This window comes from Passer montanus, unplaced genomic scaffold (genome assembly GCF_014805655.1).
Source record: "Passer montanus isolate IOZ18808 unplaced genomic scaffold, ASM1480565v1 scaffold3, whole genome shotgun sequence".
Classification (NCBI taxonomy): Eukaryota; Metazoa; Chordata; class Aves; order Passeriformes; family Passeridae; genus Passer; species Passer montanus.
In genome coordinates this window covers 16,425,922-16,443,935 of record NW_024367707.1, presented here as the reverse complement: position 1 = coordinate 16,443,935, position 18,014 = coordinate 16,425,922, and the positions used below count along the sequence as shown (strand labels likewise).

The 18,014-nt window shown below is 38.7% G+C and overlaps 1 protein-coding gene across 1 annotated transcript in view; it reads left to right on the top strand.

Annotated features, from left to right (window-relative positions):
* GRTP1 (growth hormone regulated TBC protein 1) overlaps positions 1–18,014 on the top strand; it is a 35,348-nt gene that overhangs the window by 14,582 nt on the left and 2,752 nt on the right. The window contains exons 4-7 of the mRNA XM_039714098.1: positions 700–824; positions 2,551–2,647; positions 17,079–17,251; positions 17,366–17,551. Of these exons, the coding sequence (XP_039570032.1) occupies positions 700–824; positions 2,551–2,647; positions 17,079–17,251; positions 17,366–17,551 (581 nt within the window). The remainder of the gene's footprint in view (positions 1–699; positions 825–2,550; positions 2,648–17,078; positions 17,252–17,365; positions 17,552–18,014) is intronic.

Genomic DNA, 18,014 nt, shown 5'->3' with positions numbered 1-18,014 from the left:
TGGAAATGTCAGTAATTGCATACTCCTTACTTGGTTAAGCATTGAGCTTGAATCATGTGGGAATGTGCTCTGCTGCTTGGTTATCAGAAACCACTCCCATTCTTGATGATCTTGCACCAGTGCAAACACAACTGTTCTCATGATCGCATCGTGGAGAAAGTTAAATTTTAAAAAGTGATTTTTAAGTGGAAATCGGCAGCTGCGGGAACAGGTCTGGGTTTTTTGGCTACTACTGTTTGGTAGAAGTTCACTGAGTACGTCAATTGAAAGTTCATCTGATTTGTTGCTTTCCTAGAGGCAAACTCATTTCATGCCACCTGACTCGCTATGTTTGGCGTGTCTTGTGTCTGTCAGTCTAAATACCTGGTTTGCTTTCATTTAAGCCTTTGCAGTCAGGCATGGAGGGAGTCCAATCTGCAGGAGAATTTCTTTAGGTCTGCTTGAAATTGGTTTCTGTATACTAATAGGATTATCCTTTCTAGGAATAGATTATCCTTGAATGCAAGTGCCCTTTTAGCCAAAATGGAGGTGAAGCTGTTTTTAATATTAATCCACCAAAACAACAGTTCAATGAACCATAGTGAAGCTTCAGTTGTACTTCAGAAGACCTATAAAAGTTTTTTTGGATGGCCTATAAAAGTTTTTTTGGAAACTGACAAGGAACAGCTCTTAATTTTGGTCTTTTTCCCTTTTGTTTAGACATGAACAGAACATTTCCAGATAATGTAAAATTCCGCAAAACTGCTGATCCATGTTTGCAACACGCACTCTACAATGTATTGGTAGCATATGGGCACCATAATAAAGCAGTAGGATATTGTCAGGTAGGTAATCACTGTTTTGTGTACAATGTTGCATTTCACCAGTGCTAACTGTTCTTGTCCATTTGAATGTGTGTTTTTAGAAGCACCCACAAACTATTTCTGTTTATAGACTGGCCCTGGGAGGGTGGGGTGGGGTATGAATATCTTCAGGCAAATTAAAATGTCCTTCTGAATTTCTCAGTGACTGTTCTTGTAGCCAGCTTGATCAGTTTGGTTCCATTTGTTAGCTGCAGCATAAGTTGTTGCTTAGGGGAGAGCAAGAGGAAGCGAACTTGCCTTTCCCTTGTCCTGCCAGCTTTCCCCACACAGTCCTTGGTATGTACAAGGCATCATGAGATCTCAGTTTCCTGTGTTTTCAGTGTCATGTTTTTCAAAGAACAGACCAGCATTAATGTGGTGTCATGTACTTGGGGGCTGGTAGCATTTTTTAGTGCCATCTTCCAATAAAAATAACATAAGTAGGAAGAAAATTTCTTTGAAGTTCAACCTTTTATTGCTTTGATGGCAGCTCAAGAAAGCTTCTGTTATCACTGTCAAGTACTGTAAAGTTTCCTGTGGGACACAAAGAACATAAGTTGATTCGTGATAGTCTGACAGTCAAGAAAAAAGTGTCTGTCTTTAAGGATCTTAAAGAAGCAGGCACTGTCATGAGCAAAATGTGTTTTCAGTTCACTTAAGTTCTCTTCTGTCTCCTCTGCTTCCTAAGCAAGAATATGTGTGCTAACATACAGCTCATTTTAGCTGAGAAAGTTTTGTAGTAAATACAACTACTCCAAAGTTGAAAGAATATGAACAGCATTTTTTTAAATCTTGAGAGAAGACTCAGAGGGACTTAAATGTACACTGAAGTCTCTGATAAAAATTTTTTTTCTTGTGTACCCCAACTAGTTTTAGTACAGAAATTTACTCCCATTCTTCAAAAGATGAATGATTTCTATTATTTTCAGTAATACATATTTATCAAAATATAATTTTAATATTTGATAATAACAGAAGGGGTAGAATTAAGAATACTCAATTTTGCAAGTGTCAGGATTCTCTATCAAGGTGGTTAAACAACATAACACAAAATTTCTGTTTAGTAGTAGCTTCTACATGTCCAATTGTTAATAAAATATTTTGGTACCTTTCCTGTTTAATGGGCTAATGCAAGAAGAACACATAAAAAAAACCCTTGTGTGGATTCTTTGCACATCTGGTCTCCTCACAGGATCAGTGCTATTACATGTATCTGTGGAGTACTGGAGGTATTATGGAAGAAAATGGTTTGCACACAACCTTGGGATGAGTTAAGCAGCAAAAGCTTCTAAAAGCTGCTGGAACTGCAACATTTTACTTAATGTGCTTGGGTCAGCCATTCTCCTCCTGCAGCTTCACTATGTACCTGCAGGTTTGTTGTGTTTCTAGTGCTCACCTAATACAGCTGTGTTTGGGTTCTGATCAAAGCAACTTTCAGTTGCACTGGACTTTGGAAAAAAAAAAGGGCAAAATTGAAAGTGTAGACTGCTAAGCCTTTTCTTTTAGTTTTCCTCTCCTTGGTCTTTGTTAATAATTCTTGTGTGCAGGTTTAGCAGGTTACTCAACCAGTGGCCTTCATTACTGGAATATGTACATTTGATTGAATATGCACACTTTGTAGAACTCTAGTAATTTAGCCCTTAATCAAAAGAAGTAACCTAGAAACTGTTAAGATAAGTGTATGCATCTCAAAACCTTTCTATTTCAGGGCATGAACTTCATTGCTGGATACCTGATTCTTATTACAAAGAATGAAGAGGAGTCTTTTTGGTTGCTAGATGCTCTTATTGGAAGAATATTGCCTGGTATGTTAAAAACATAGTTTTATTAATATATTGGAGCTTGGCTTTTATCTTTGCATTCTTTTCCAGATGTAGACAATATCTGCATCTGGTCTGTTCAGTAGCTCTGAGTTCCCTTGCCTGGATCCCTGGGTTTGCAGGAGATGTTTACACAGTCAGTTTTGCCCCATGTATAAGCTGAACCTCACTGCACATGTGAGGTGGTTTAAAACCAGAAGCAGACCAGGCACAGCTATATTTTTTACTCTGGTGAAATCCATTTGGGAATGTTTTTTCTTGGGATTTAATTACAGAGGGAGAATGGTTTTATTGTGAATTCCTATTAGCATTGCACAGGTCTGACTACAGATACATCTTTAATGTAGATGGAAGGTCTCACTGGAAGACCAGTAGAAAATGGAGAACTGATTCCTTATTGGCCTAGTTTCGCTTTTGCACAGATTTTTATCTCAAATGGTTGAAGGTGGAATTCAGTATGACACTGTCAACTAGGTACTGATCAAGGCTGATTGAAGCTTTCACTTTTTCTTCTGTCTGTATATGTTTAGGATAAAACAAAAAACAATTGGTTCCCCATTGCATAGAAAGACATTGAGAAATAAGAAGGCTAGCTGAAAGATTCATTTCATGCTTTCGGATGACTGTAAGAAATTATTTTACATTGAATACACACTGTAGGAACTTGGATTTTCCTTGTGTGGAAACAGTGGTTGGACTTTGTTTCCAGACTGAAAGAGTAGAGACAGGCAGGGAATGCTATGAGTTGTTCAGTCAGTCTGCAAATATTTATATTGCATAGAAAGGAAAGACATTGAGAAATAAAGAAGAATCGCTGAAAGATTCATTTCATGCTGTTGGATGACTGTAAGAAATTGTTTTACATTGAATACACACTATAGGGACTTGGATTTTCCTTGTGTGGAAACGGGGGTTGGACTTTGCTTCCAGACTGAAAGAGCAGAGACAGGCAGGGAATGCTATGAGTTGTTCAGTCAGTCTGCAAATATTTAACATTATGCAGCCTTGAAGTTTACTTTCAAGTTGTAAAAATAGTCTAAAGAAATCAACTGACTGTTGCTTTTGTTCAGCCTTGAGAGCTCTGAGCTGTGCAAACAGGTAGGAAACAGGGCTGCTGTCTGCCCTGGGACCTGCTGCTGCCTTGCATGGGTATTTGTCTGCTTTGACATCACTGTGTCAGGGATAAGGCACTCGGTAAAAGGCAGGTTTATTGTGAAGTGATGTGTGGAAACTCTTGCTGTTAATCCTTTCAATAGTCTTACACACTTTTTTTTGAGGCAAAGGAGGTAGAGTCAGAAAGTTTTGTTTGTTGTATTTGGTAGGGAACCTAATTCACTTTATCAGAAAACCTTCATTTTTATATATTCTTCTACACTTTACTGATACTTGTGGCAAAAGCTGTTCTTATTTTTCCCTCCTAGTTGTTGACTTTATCTTAGGCAGGTAGCATTAGTGATGAGAAGAAGCTCATAACATGAAATGCAATTACTGTGTATAAAGTAAGTGTATATTTACTCAAGTTATAAGAATATTTTTACTTTTCTGTAACAAGATTGTTGTTACTGAATTTAGCCTGGGTCCAACTAGGCAATACGAATCTTCTATATAGTATGAATATTTGTATTTAATAATACAAGGCTTTATTTACAGAAAACTTGTTGATGCTCTTCCCCCCGCCCCGGGATTTTAAAAAATATTTTTATCCCCTCTATTCCCACCACTCTCCAATATAGTTTTATTTGTATATTTATAAAAGTCAAAGCATGACAGATAAAATAGTTAGCATAATTTCAGTGAAATACTGTGTGTGCATGTGTGAGAGAAAGAATCAGACAAACCATATTCATAAAGCAACTCACTCAGGTAAATAATTACTGTCTTTCTGTTAACAGTGCAAGGTATTGCACATTTGAGTTTTAAGCCCTATAATTATTTGTCAGGGAAGCAGAGAAACACCTCTCAAGATCTTGTAGATCATGAATGTTTTCCAGGTTTTCAGAGGGAAGACGAGGAATCAGTTTTGTTGGATCCTAACAGTTTGATTAGCCAACATTTTTCCATTGGTTTGGTTGCTGATTTGGTTTTCTTGATTTGTTTGCATTATAATATGCATGTTTTCCCCCTGTCATTGCACCAAATATTCCTCCAGGTCATGTCCTCATTTTTGAGTGGGTCCTGTCACTTCCAGTTAAATCAGCAGTGCTTTAGGACAATTTGGAAATCCATTCTCTGCCCTCTGCCATCTCCCTGTGGGTGCTTCCTCCCCTGCCCACATGCATTTAATTACATTAAACAGCCTCTCCAGAACTGTGATGCTGACAGTGGTTTTCTTGCTCAGCAGATGAACTAAGCCAGCCACAGATCAATGGCATTGATTGGGAAATGTACAGTGTGACAGATGGGAACATTCTGGGCAAGTGACAGAAAATGGGACTCCATCAGTAAAGGTTTTCTGGCCTGAATTGTTCTGTTACCTCCAAATGGAGATAATGCAGCTGGGAGAGACAGACAATAAATTAGGCTTTGGTTGATTGGTGAGAGGACTTGTGTGCATGCCTTTCATTTGGGTGAACTTTCATTTACCCAGCACTGCTGGATGCAGCTGGCTGAGGCCAGAAAGTTCCTGCTACTGCTGAGGGCAAGCCCATGCATTTCTGCCTGTTGGCTGTCAGCAGCTCAGCCAGGGATTTGGAGGGATTATCATTTAAACACAGCAAGGGGGAAGAGAATTATTTGTTTAACTGAAATTTTGGTGTTACCAAGTTTTTTTTATTCCCACCCTCATTCAGACAGATGGCTGGAGCAGACAGCATTGCCCACAAGAAGCAGTATAGATTCAATGCAAGCTTAGAGTGATGTGCCTGCAGTTTGCATACAGCATAGCTCTGCTATTTCTGTTCTGTTCATCACTCTGATCCTCACGGAGAAGTTTTGTGGATTTTTTGTGCTGTTAAGGAAAGAGTGGAGAGATTGCTTTAGAAAGCATTGAGTAGGTAGGACCTTTTAACTGGTACCTTAGTATGTAAGTAAAGGTGTATACTTGTCGTATTTTACGTATTTGTGGTTAAATGGTGAGCTTATGAGAAAAAAAACTCAACAATTTGGTTTCAATTTAGCATGACAGTTATGCTTGTATATAGAAGAATAATGCCCCCTTCCACCTTCAGTGGTTCTCAGTCTGGAAGCAATTGTGTATATCAACATGTACTGGGCTATTATATTGGAGTTACTCTTACTGAAAACGAGTTGGAGAGTACTTCTCCTGTGGTTAAGAGAGGTCTCATGAGTTCTGCACTACCCCATCCATGGCCAACTTGATATCCTTTTATTCTGGTGTCAATGCCAACTTTTAGGGGTGAGAAAAGTCAAACCCCTCTTTTGTGCTTACTTTTCATGTATTTGTAGGATGCAGTCAATTAATTTTGGAGGTTTTTTGAAAGGCTATGATCCTTCAGTCAAACTTTTCTCTTGCATGAAACTTTTCTCTGTTCTTGTTTTAGCCTAATAATTATTCTGTGTGCTTGTTCCAGCTTGAATTGATTTTTCAAATTTTATTTTTATAAACCTGATCACAATGGCACACTTTTATTTTCTGGTGGAGAATCAGCTAGTGGCTTGTGCAGTGACTCTTCTCACAGTGGAAAGTGTTTTCCTTAAGAGAGAAAAGCTGTAGGATTTCCCTTGCCTTTTTTTCCTAATGGCACTGTGGTTTTGATTTGTGATCTCCATCATAATGCGTGTGCCATTCCTTCTCTCTCATTGTCAACAGATATTTTTTCTACTGCATTTAGGAATTCATAACACCTTTTTGCTGAACTTTATTTGCACATTCTTGTTATTTTAAATGTCATCATGTCTCTTACTCCAGTCTTTCCACCATTCCTTTGTTGTGCTTTGTGTATCACAGCATTTAGGAATTCGTAACACCTTTTTTTTGCTGAACTTTATTTGCACATTCTTGTTATTTTAAATGTCATCATGTCTCTTACTCCAGTCTTTCCACCATTCCTTTGTTGTGCTTTGTGTATTGACATGGGTCAGTATCTCTTGGTTTAGTGTTGTCAATAAATACCAGCTTTTTCTTTTTCTCCAATGTTCTTAATAAAAATCTTAAATGAGGTGTAGCATTCTTCAAGAATCAGTCTCATTACTTTTTAGCAGCAATAACAATCTTCCTTGTCTCATTACTTTTTAGCAGCCTCTACTAAATTTTTTTACCCCTGTGTACTGCCTGGTTGTTTATAAAAAATAAAAAGAGGAGAGTTTTGAATGATAAAATGGTCACCAAAGTAGTATGCTGCACTGAAGGCTGCATTAGCTGCAAGTGCACAAGGTGCAAAGCAAGGTGCCACTGTGGTGTGCAGTGTAGTGCCTGCTGGTTAAGGCAGGTGGCTCTCCCATGTGTGTTCAGCTCTGACTTGCTATTGTATCAGCCAGAGACTCGCAGGTTGCACAAGAGATTAGGCACAGTAAGAGACATGAATATTTGAACTGAAAGGCATTTTAGCTACGTATCAAACTCTTGAATATCCTTCCAAGTGATTCATGTTATAACAATCTTTCGAGTCCCATCATACAGACTTCCAGGTTTGAAGGGAAGGACCGCTTGGGAAATGTAGAAGGCTGTACTAAGCTGTAAAGTATTTCTGTTTAGACTGTTTGCTTTTAATTGCAGTTGAGCCTGTATTTATTTTGTTCTTGTGGCTGAATTTATTTAAATGCCCTAATTGGGTATTGGCAGGGAACCTCTGAATGCAGAACTGGCTTGGCAGCTGCATCTTTTCAGATCTGCATCTCTGAAGGGAGAGGACCTCTTCACAGGAAGCATTTTTATTTAGCTGTGCAGGTAGAAAACACTGCTAGACCTAAACTGAGCTAAATTTGCAGCCTAAGATGGGGGAGTGTTGTGATGAAAAGCATTTCCTTTCAGAGAGAAGACTTGAGCACCTCAAGTATGTGCTCCTTTCAGGGCTATGACATGCATGACACCATGTTTGCAAAGTAGTTTTTGACAACTGAGCTTTATTTATAGTACTGTCAACCCAAAACATTTCAGCAGATTGATCCATTCTGGGCTGCTTCTTTATCTTCTTCCTCCAGCAGCTCTCAGCTACAGGTCTGTGAGTTGTCAGGATTCTCACTCATCCATGGAGTTCCTCTGTGATTGCATTTGAAGCCATTGGTGGTGTGCCCCTCTGGCCTCCAACATCACATCTGGTACTCAGAGACAGGAGCATTTTGCTGGTCAGCTGAACAATGAAGGGTTTTGAAATATGGGACTCCATCATGTTTTACTGTTAACCCCAGCCACAATGAAAGCATTAATGTTTGAGCATTAGAGGTCAGTTGAATATACCTAGGAGTTAAGCATGTAGTGTCCTGTTAAGCTGAAGGTGGAATGAAGGAGTCATGTGCCTGTATTTAGAAACCATGATAAGCCTGAAATCCTCATTACTTACAAATCTGAACTGCTAGGGGATTTGTGAGACTTGAGCAAGCAGGAAATAAGCAACTGATTTTTTTTCTTTAAAATTACACAGGTGTTTATACATTTGAAATAATTTATTTACTTTCTGTATCATATCTCCCTCCCACCCAGTCTCAAACTTCATCACTAAAAAACAATCTCATTATTTAGGTGTGTTTTAGGTGGCTGGGTAGAACTCTTAAACTTCTGTGTGAAACAGAGGTTTGCTGTACATGACAAGAATATCCATACTGTCAGCCTTACTTTTGTGAGGAAACATGCAGCAAAAGCACCTCTAGTATTTAAAAACACTGAAGAATATTGTGTTCCTTGACATGTGTCTTTACACTACTGTATTTACACTGGAAACAGAACCTGTTCCACCAAGGCAAAGTCAAGAATGCCTCCTTCATTCTGACAAGAAAGCCTTCCTTGATACAATGTGATTATGTTGAAGTATCTTCAGTAGGCCATCCATGGCACTGCTCTGTGTGGGACTGCAGCCTTTGGCTGTCTCTGCAGACAGTGCTGTTTGCTTCTTTAGTTTATCTACCCAGTAAAGTGGCATCCCTTTCAAAAGCCATCAGCAAAATAACGTGCCAATGAAATCTTAGTTCAGCTAGGACTGATCAAAGGTAGGATTCCCTGCTGCACACAAAGGAGGAAGGTAGGTAGAGTGGCATAAACACAGAAGTGTGGGTCTGGAAGAAGAGGTCCTGGGTTTTTTGTGATGTGGAAGAACCTATTAGTGGCCAAGCCTTAGTATGCAGCACAAGGCTTACTTAGTTTGTGCTTTATATTGTATTAGAGTAGCCATGTTAGAGGAAGCTCTAGTTTCTTTTTTAATATTTTATTTTTATCTAATAGCTTGAGTTATGAAAGCACTCGTGCATTTAGACAGAGCCATCTCCATGCTAAAGGGACTGTGCTGTTCTGCCTGCAGAGTTAACGCAGCAAAGCCACAGCAGCTTTTTTTGGGTTTTGTTACTTTCTGATGGTCAGCTAGGGCTCTGTATGTTCAGTTACAATTTTAATAAATGAACCTTCCTGAATATATCGCTTTGACAGTAAGAAGCATAACATATCAGCTGACAAATGTATGATGGGTTATATGTGCTCAAAGCCAATTCCAGGATACAGTTTTGTATTTTAACTTGTAAATCCCCGTAAAATGTATTAATATGCTTGAAGTTATCTGTGTATTAAATACCAAAACTCATAAAACTGTAAATGTAACTGAAAATCTAACTTTCCATACAAAAATCCAGGTGAGGAAATAGTAATTCTTCCCATTGTGGCCTTTCAGTACTTAAAGAGAGCTTTTAAAAAAGGTGGAGAACAACAGGAGCAGATAGTGATAGGACAAGGGGGAATGGTTTTAAACTAAAATAAGGGACACTTAGATTAGATGTCAGAAGGAAATGTTTTACTCAGAGGATGGTAAGGCAGTGGAACAGGCTGCCCAGAGAAGTTGTGGGTGACCTGTCCCTGGAAGTGTTCAAGGCTAGGTCAGGATATGTGAGAGGGCCCAGACTTGGTTTGAAAGAGCAACCCTGCCACCACTGCAAGTAATGTATACAAACTGTAAATCAGTCTTATTAAAAAACCCTTGTATTTTTTAATTGGAATTTGAGTTGTCCTCATTTGCAGGTATTGCTTTTTTTTTTTTTAAGACTTTCTCTTATTATATTGAAAAGCCCACAATGCCTTCTGTATGAAGTTGTTAACATCACTTCTCATTTTCTTGCATAAATACTACAAATATAGAGGTTCATTACAGAAATCAGTTTTTCTAAGTAGTGTTTATAACCTTTTATTTCGTGTCTTTTCCAGTTCTTCAACTTTCTGCCTGAATTGTAAATATCAGAGCTGGGTGCAGTTTTCTAACCTCAGTTTTCCTAATGTCATAATCAGAGATGATATATTCTCTCTTCAGTAGTGAATATATCCAAGGATTGCTTTGGCTTTTTTGAGCTAAGATGTGCTTACTCTGGATTTACTGTATTTGCAACTTAAGATACTGCAAAATGGAATTTTTTCAAAAGTTCAACTCTAACAAGTGTTGTTTTTTAAAAAAAATATGTCATAGTAGAAAGAAGCACTGACAGCAAGCTTTGATACTGTTTCAAAATATAATATAATGCAAATGCAGCTTAGGTGGCAACATAAAGAATGTGTTGGTGTAAGGAGACGTGCTTTGGGAGTAAAGGAAATTAAATTAAGAAAATCATGTACAGTAATAACTTTTGTCTACCTCAATGTACAAGATGTGAGTGTTTAGTTTGAGAGAGATGCTTAGAAAATGCAACCTTGGTTGCACTAGAACCATATGTGTTGGTCCAGCTCTCTGTTTGCAGGTGCTTCTGTCCCAGTCTCAAGTAATGTGCTCAGTGGCCCCCATGGTGTGACTGTAGCAGTCTTGTGAAGAGCTGATGAAAATGTGTCACTGGGGTTTTTCTTGAGCATGAGAGGATATCACTGCTGTGTTTTGTGCTGAGGTGTTAAGAATAACTTGTCAGTGTGGTCAACTGATAAAATACCTATTCTTCCTAATCCCATGGAGGAGTTAAAACAACAGATCCAGGAATCCTTATTCAGCTGAAGTCATCAGTCATTAAGACTCATTATACAGTTGTAAGCTTTTTTTTTTAAAGTTTGTTTTCTCAACAGGCATGATAAGCAGTTGTAGTTTTCAATGCTTGTTCTTGAATTTCCTCTCGGTTTGAGGACATTGGTGATAAATGTCTGTCAAAGGGTTTTGTGAGTTAAAAGCCTTGGCTCTTGGGTCAGCCCCATAAGGTGCAGACTTCTCCAAAACACGCAGCTCTTTAGACAGGCACAATTCTTGGGATGCAATGACTGGAGTCAGGCCAGGCTATTTGGGAACAGGCAAATGGGCAATATTTTGTGTGTACTGTGTCTGATGGTGCCTGTCAGCTCAGTGATACTGTGACAAAACTGCTATCGACAAATGTAGCCATTCCAGGGGTAGCAGATATGAAGAGGGCAGAGAGGAGAGCTGGCCAACAGTATTTTGCTCAGTTGTAACAGAGCTGGTATGTAAATAAATAACCAAAATAGCCAATTTCATTCTCTGTAACTAGAATGTTACAGAGAAAGTTGCATTTGTGTTTTCCAGCATGCTGCTAACCTCAGTTTGTTTCTTTGAGGGGTTATACATGAAGTCTTTGTTTCTTTGAATTTCATCTCTGTCTTCTGTGCTGTCTGGAAGGATGACATCTTTGCCTGCCTTTCCATTGTCTTTCTAATTAACAAGCATCCTTCTTCAGTTTCCAAATGGCAGGTAGCTACTGCATCTGCTCAGAATCCCACTGTGCTCTGTGAAATGCAAATGAGAAACCAAAGGATCTTTCAGCTCTCTGGGATCTATTTTCCAAGTTTGGGACTAGAAGCAAAAGATGAATACAGGCAGATGGCATGATGTAGAAACAAACACAGCCTTTTTGTGCTGCTAGGAAGGTGTTAATAGTAAGTAATTTCTCAAGATATATTACTCTGAATTCTGTGTAATCTCAATATCAACCAATAAGGATCTATAAAATGCTTGGATTCCCATTTTTTAGGATAGTTCAGCCATTCAAAATAAATTTTATTTCTGTATATTTTCTTAAAGCCAATGTTCAGTTGTGAATGAAACAGCTAATGCTGGTTGTTGTGTGAGTTCAGTACCCCAGGACAGAAGTTCAGTCAGTTTAGTTTGAAGGAAGAGATAAAATATAGCTTGAGCCTCTTGCTTGGTTTGTTAGATTTTATTTATTTTTTCTTCCCTGGAAAATTAGGCAATTTGTGTTTTAAAAATAGCATAGTTAAGAGGTTTTAGCTTGCCATTTAACCAGATATCTGCAGGATATCACTCTGGACAGGACACCTGCAGGGGTCACTCTGGCCTGATACTGCAAAAAGAATTGGCAGTACTCTTGGGTTTCCTCCTTTTCCTGTTGTGGCTTTCTGATTTCTTCCCAAAAGTAGGTTTTTCAGCTTTTAATGTAAGGCTCATGATATAGATACTTAGAAGACACAAAAGCTGGTATGTTTTAAATGTTTATATTTTTCCTCTACAAATGCACATGATGGAATCTGTTCTGGGTTTGACTTGAAATGTAGGAAATGAAGAACAGAGAGCTTTGCATGAAATTCTGTTAATGGAAACCTCAGAATTTTTGTGCCAGCCCTTAGGCCTGCTCTATTTCCCTCCTGGATTCCAGTGAGGTGTGGTAACAAATGGTATCTCCAGCAAGGAGACATTCTTGAATGGTGCTTGGTGGTATAAAAATGAACTATTTCTGCTACTATGGGAGAAAAGAGAACATTATCATCATCTCACACACACACACCCCCAGTTCTCATGGACATTTATAAACATATTCTTGTGAATAAAATACTTTGCATTGTGTAGACTGTGAGAAAAGTTAAACCAGCCAGTTTTTAACTTTCCAGTTGGTTTCAATCTCCAAGACAAATCATTCTGTTCCAGGCTGGGCTGTGTAGGCTCTTGAAAGAATAGAAATGCTGGAAGATAAGCAGCAGAGCTGAGGTCTTGTTTTGGGCATTTTTGTAACACAGATTTAGTTCCACTAGGAATATGTATATTTAACCTGACGTATATGCAACAGACTGGAAGGATTTTTTTTTTAACTTCTGTAGCTCTTGACTCCTAGAAATAATTTAAGACTATAAGAGTATTGCTTCTTAAACTTTTATTTTTGGAACCTCTTAATCTATTTGTAACAGAGAACAAGGTCATAGAGTCCCTACAAGCTTTATCCTTATTTCCTACAAATCTTATTAGTGTTCTGGAGCACAAGCAGCCAGTTATATCTTAGTCCTGTACATTCTGGTAAGATCCAGAGGTGCTAACTAATGTGACAGGGAGACAATGAAATGTAGTGTTAGGAATGTCTCTGCAGGACAGGTTTCCAGCTCAGTGACTGCGTGCCACGGGCAGTGCAGTGTTAGTAACAAAAAGCCCTTTGAACAAGGGAAGAAGTCCCTTCATGTGGTCACCTGTGTTGTACAGTAGCAATAAAGTAGCTGGCAGCTGGTGAAGCTGGCTTTTCCTGTTTGCTGCTTGACTCCCAGAAGCAGCAGCTGATGATCCCAACAGAGCCACAGGGCTACGCTGCTGTTCAGTGAGGAAGGAGCACTTGGGAGGATGAATTCCATGTGGGGTGCTGCCCACATTGCCCTCTGTTACACTCCCAAGCACTCCTAAACTTAGCAGGCATCCAAAATCCATAGGCAGGTACTTGGAACAACAGACTGGGGAAAGCACATGGGTAAGCAACAAAGGGAAAGCTGAGAGGAAAGTACAGAAAGCCTTTGATCAGTTTACAGAAGCACTTGAAAATGCCAAATTGCATATTGAGAAACTTGATTTTCATCTAGATATTTTTCTGCAATTTAGTAATAAATTAATAATACAATAATAATTTATAATGCAGTATTTAATTTCTTGCCTTCCAGAAAATGTGATGAAAATTAATGTAGTGTGTGATCACCTAAAAATTATCAGTTCCATTTGACCATTTGAAGGAAAATATGAAACAACCTGGCTATGTGTTTTTTTCAGGGGAATGATTTTTGTCAGAGGACATTCCTATAAACCACCTAGATCAACAGATATCAACAGTATAATTAGCCTATTTTTTTAATTAGTAAGTGGCAGATTGAGAGCAGTTACTGACTCAGGTTTGTTCTGGGTCATCAGCTGCTCAGTATTTTGCCAGATGATTGAGAGGGGAAAAAGAATTAAGATGCTAATTAATGTGGATCATGCCAATCTAAAAATTTCAAACAATTTGTAAGATATATGTAAGGAATATAAAGTTAATGTGTTTCAATGGTAGATGAGTAAAAATAATTGCCTGCACTGTATTTTCTGAAAAACAGCTTTGTGGTGTGTGGGAGGGGTAGGCTTGTGTAGACTTGGTTATAAACAAGGATATTTTGACTTCTGGGCAGAGCAGCCAATTATAAAATATTAGGAAAGTAGGGCACACAGTGAAGCATTTGCAGCAAGGGAGCGCTGCAGGATTTTTGCTGAGAGGGCATTTCCAGAAGGCTTAATGACTGGGAATCCCTAGTAAATAAGAAGGGAATAGAAGAGCCATGTAGGTTAAATGTTACCAAGCACTTAGGCACTGACCCAAGCTACAAAATCATTTTCCCGAGTGAAACCAGATGTGGACTGTGAAAGGTATTCCTTGTAAGTGATCTGTGGGTAAATTTTGTAGAAATATGAGGTCCTCCAGGATTGTTTCTGAAGGATTTGGAAATGTGGCTTTCCTAATTTAAGGACCTAATCTTGTATATATACATTTATGTATAAAAGTATATATACAGGAAAAATAAATAGAAAATTATAATTACATATTCATTAAGTATAATCATTATAATTAATACCTACATGAACTATAATTAACATACAACAATTACATGTAAATATGTCTTGAGTGCAGATTCTTTTGACCTAACTTCTGTTGTGAACTGGCAGCTAATACCCTGAAAACCCCTGCTCCTCAGTTATTGGCATTTGCATAAATTGTTAATCACTCCTCCCACGGGTTGTGCAGCAGCGCTGGGCTGAACATTGCAGTGCTGTGTACCAGGGCACATGGGAGCTGCTCCTGCTCCACGAGGAACAGCAGGGGGCTGCCCTACATAGATGAATAGTTCCTTTTTTCTTGCTGTCCAGCAGTACAATCTAACAGACTTGAATGAAAGTTTAATTTACACCAAAGCTTCCTGGCTGCTTCAGTCATTTGTGGAGTGACATATCTATGTTGTCTGTCTGTTAACTTTTTGCTTTCCAGCTCTCAAAGAGCTGGGTATGTGTCCAGTTGTATTCATGAGATCTTGACATTTACTTTGCTGTACAGATTAAAAATAGCAGCTGCTGTTGGTTTCAGCATATCAGATGATTGCAGCAGAGCGAGTGGGCTGCTGTCCTTCCTCCTGAGGACATTTGCCAGGGGTAACTTGAAGAAGTTTTCAGTGCTCACGTGTTTCAGGGGCACAGATAAAGAGGAGAAAAATGGTTTGTGGATGTATGAGAGGAGGAAGGATAGGAAAGGGAAAGGGCTTCTTCTGTTACTTGTTATTTGAGATGTGATTAGATTTCTCTTGCATTAAAGCAGCATATTAAAAAAATATGTCCTCAGCCAATTAATGTTACTGTTACTGCATTCCAGTTCAAAAATGAGCACAGCACTAATACAACATATGCAGAAGGAGAGGGGTTTGTATTGGCTCCGAGGTCTCGGTGTGTTTTCAGTACACTTTTCCATGGGATTACTTGTTTAAGCTGTTGGAGCTTTCCCTACAAGCAACTGAAAAGCAGATTGTTAAAGAATATATATGAATGGCAGTGACTATTAGGTCTGTAGAGGAGTTTTACATCTCAGCCTTCAGGGGGAACAAAGGATCCCAGACAGAAAGCTATGTTCCTAAAGATTGAATGTGATGCTCTGTAGTACTGTTAAAAACTCCTGTAGATGTTCTAGAGTTTGGAAAGAACAAATGTAGACCAAATAGCTCATGGAGTGGGAAGTCTATTCAGGTCAACCACTGGCACAGGAAAGAGTGGAATTTTAAATTGCTGTTGTGAAATTGCAGAAATTTAAGTGGTTATAGATGTTCTACATAGTTTGGACATATTTTTGAACTTACCTGTGGCACTGGCAGGTTTTATTAGAATTATTTCAGGCAAATAGACTTTGCTCTGATTCCTTCACCTTTATATGAACTGTTGGCCTATGCTGTGTGTCTGGGGACATTGGCAGAAACCAGTTAAGACAGAGAAACCTGAATTGCAGCTTTCCAGAATCAGTGAAGGAAAGAAAGGCACTTGTGTTACCACTGGTTTATTTCCATAAACAAAGGTTAACAACATAGGTCTTGTCAGCAAAGTGCTCGTGAACTATCACAAGCTGCTTCCCAGGACTGGAGTGGCCAAATCCAGCTCAAATGTTTCTGTCAACATATAAACTCAAAATATGAATTTCTTAAACATCTGTGTAGTTCTTGTGTCATACTGGGACATTTGAATACTTATGAACTGAAACATATTTTTCTTCCCTTAAATATACCCAAAGCTACTCGTTTATAGAGCTGAGATGCTTTTTATTCAGCCTGCACCTTGGTAATGGAAATGCTTACCCTGATAAACAGGCTGTGGACTGACAGCCAGAGAATGCTCTGTTCTTAATTGTGACTTTACCAGTTACTGCAGTGACCACAAGTGCAGGAATGCAGGCCTTATTTCAGTCCCTGTCTTGCAGGTAAGTTAAGTAGGAAGAGATGTTGCCTGAGGGATCTGTCATTCACTTCCTTTCGGAATTATTCTGTGAAAAGTGGGATTTTCTTGGCTCAGAGAAAAGGAGAGAAAAGCTCCTACCTTAATGGCTAGGTCACACCTAGGAAGATGGGGAGTATCTAGCCTCCCACACCCCTGCACAGCTGATGCTCTGGGAAATTTGCTTTTCTAGTTCGACTGCAGGTTATTGTGGTGGTTTGGGTTTTTTGTTACCTTTCTGGGTGTCGTGTGGACTGGGAGTTGTGCAGCCCCCCACACAGGAAGGAGTTAGTGGTTTATTGAACTGTTTAAACTTTTGTAATTTAAGCTAGCAGTCAAAAACCACCAACAATCCTTCCTTGGGAAGGAAGAATGCATTGCCAAAAATCATCAGAGAGAAAGAAGATACTTCAGAAGAAATGAATGAAGTGTTTGTGTAGAGGGATCAGCTTGGCTCAAAGAGCAGCACTCTACGACCACAGTGCAGAGATCTTTGTGCTGTGGGTTAATTTACTTCACCTAGGTATTCCTAGGCTCAGTGTGCCTTTACACATTCAGCTGCAGAGGACATTCTTTTCAATTTCATGGAAAGATCATGTGCACAGATTCCTGAGTTTTGATTTCTTCTCTCCAAGATTATTACAGTCCTGCAATGTTGGGCCTGAAAACTGATCAGGAAGTCCTTGGAGAGCTTGTGAAAATGAAAGTTCCAGCTGTGGCAGAGCTGATGGAAAGACATGGAGTCATGTGGACCCTAGTGGTGTCACGCTGGTTTATATGTCTGTTCATTGACATTCTTCCAGTGGAGGTAATTGGTAACATAAAGTTCTGTTACTGCACCCTGATTATTTCACTTGTACTGCTTTAGTAATAATTGCTTACTGGCAATCAAGGTTCATCTGAATTCTCTCCTTTACTGCAGACTGTGCTCCGAATATGGGATTGTTTATTCTATGAAGGGTCAAAGATCATCTTCCGTGTGGCCTTAACATTGATTAAGCAAAACCAAGCTTTTATTTTGGAAGCCACGAATTTCCCTGACATTTGTGATAAATTTAAGCAGATCACCAAAGGAACATTTGTAACAGAGTGTCACAGCTTCATGCAGGTAAATTCTCTGCAGCTTTTAGTCATTCCACATTAAAACCAAGGTTGACTTAGAAATGTTTTTCACTGAGCAAAAGATGGATACATTTGGGAGAAACATAGCTGTTAGGATTGTTTTTTAAATAAGAAACTCAAACCTTTCTAATACATATATTAAATAGTCTATATTTAATAACTGTTATAAAGGAAATATTCTTTTTAATGGCTATTCTCTAATTATATATATAGAAATCCATCCACATTTTCTGTCATACAAGGAAGAAAATTATTTTTGCCCTTTTTACCAGTTATGGCAGGAAGTCTAATGAGAAGATAATTTTAGTGCATTTTTCCAGTGAACTGTGGATATTGATCCTGTGCAGTTCATTTTCAGATGAACTGTAAATACAGTATAATAGAATAAGCACAAAGTGAATTTTAAACTTGCACTGATAAATGGCTGTAGTGCCTGAACACACAGCATT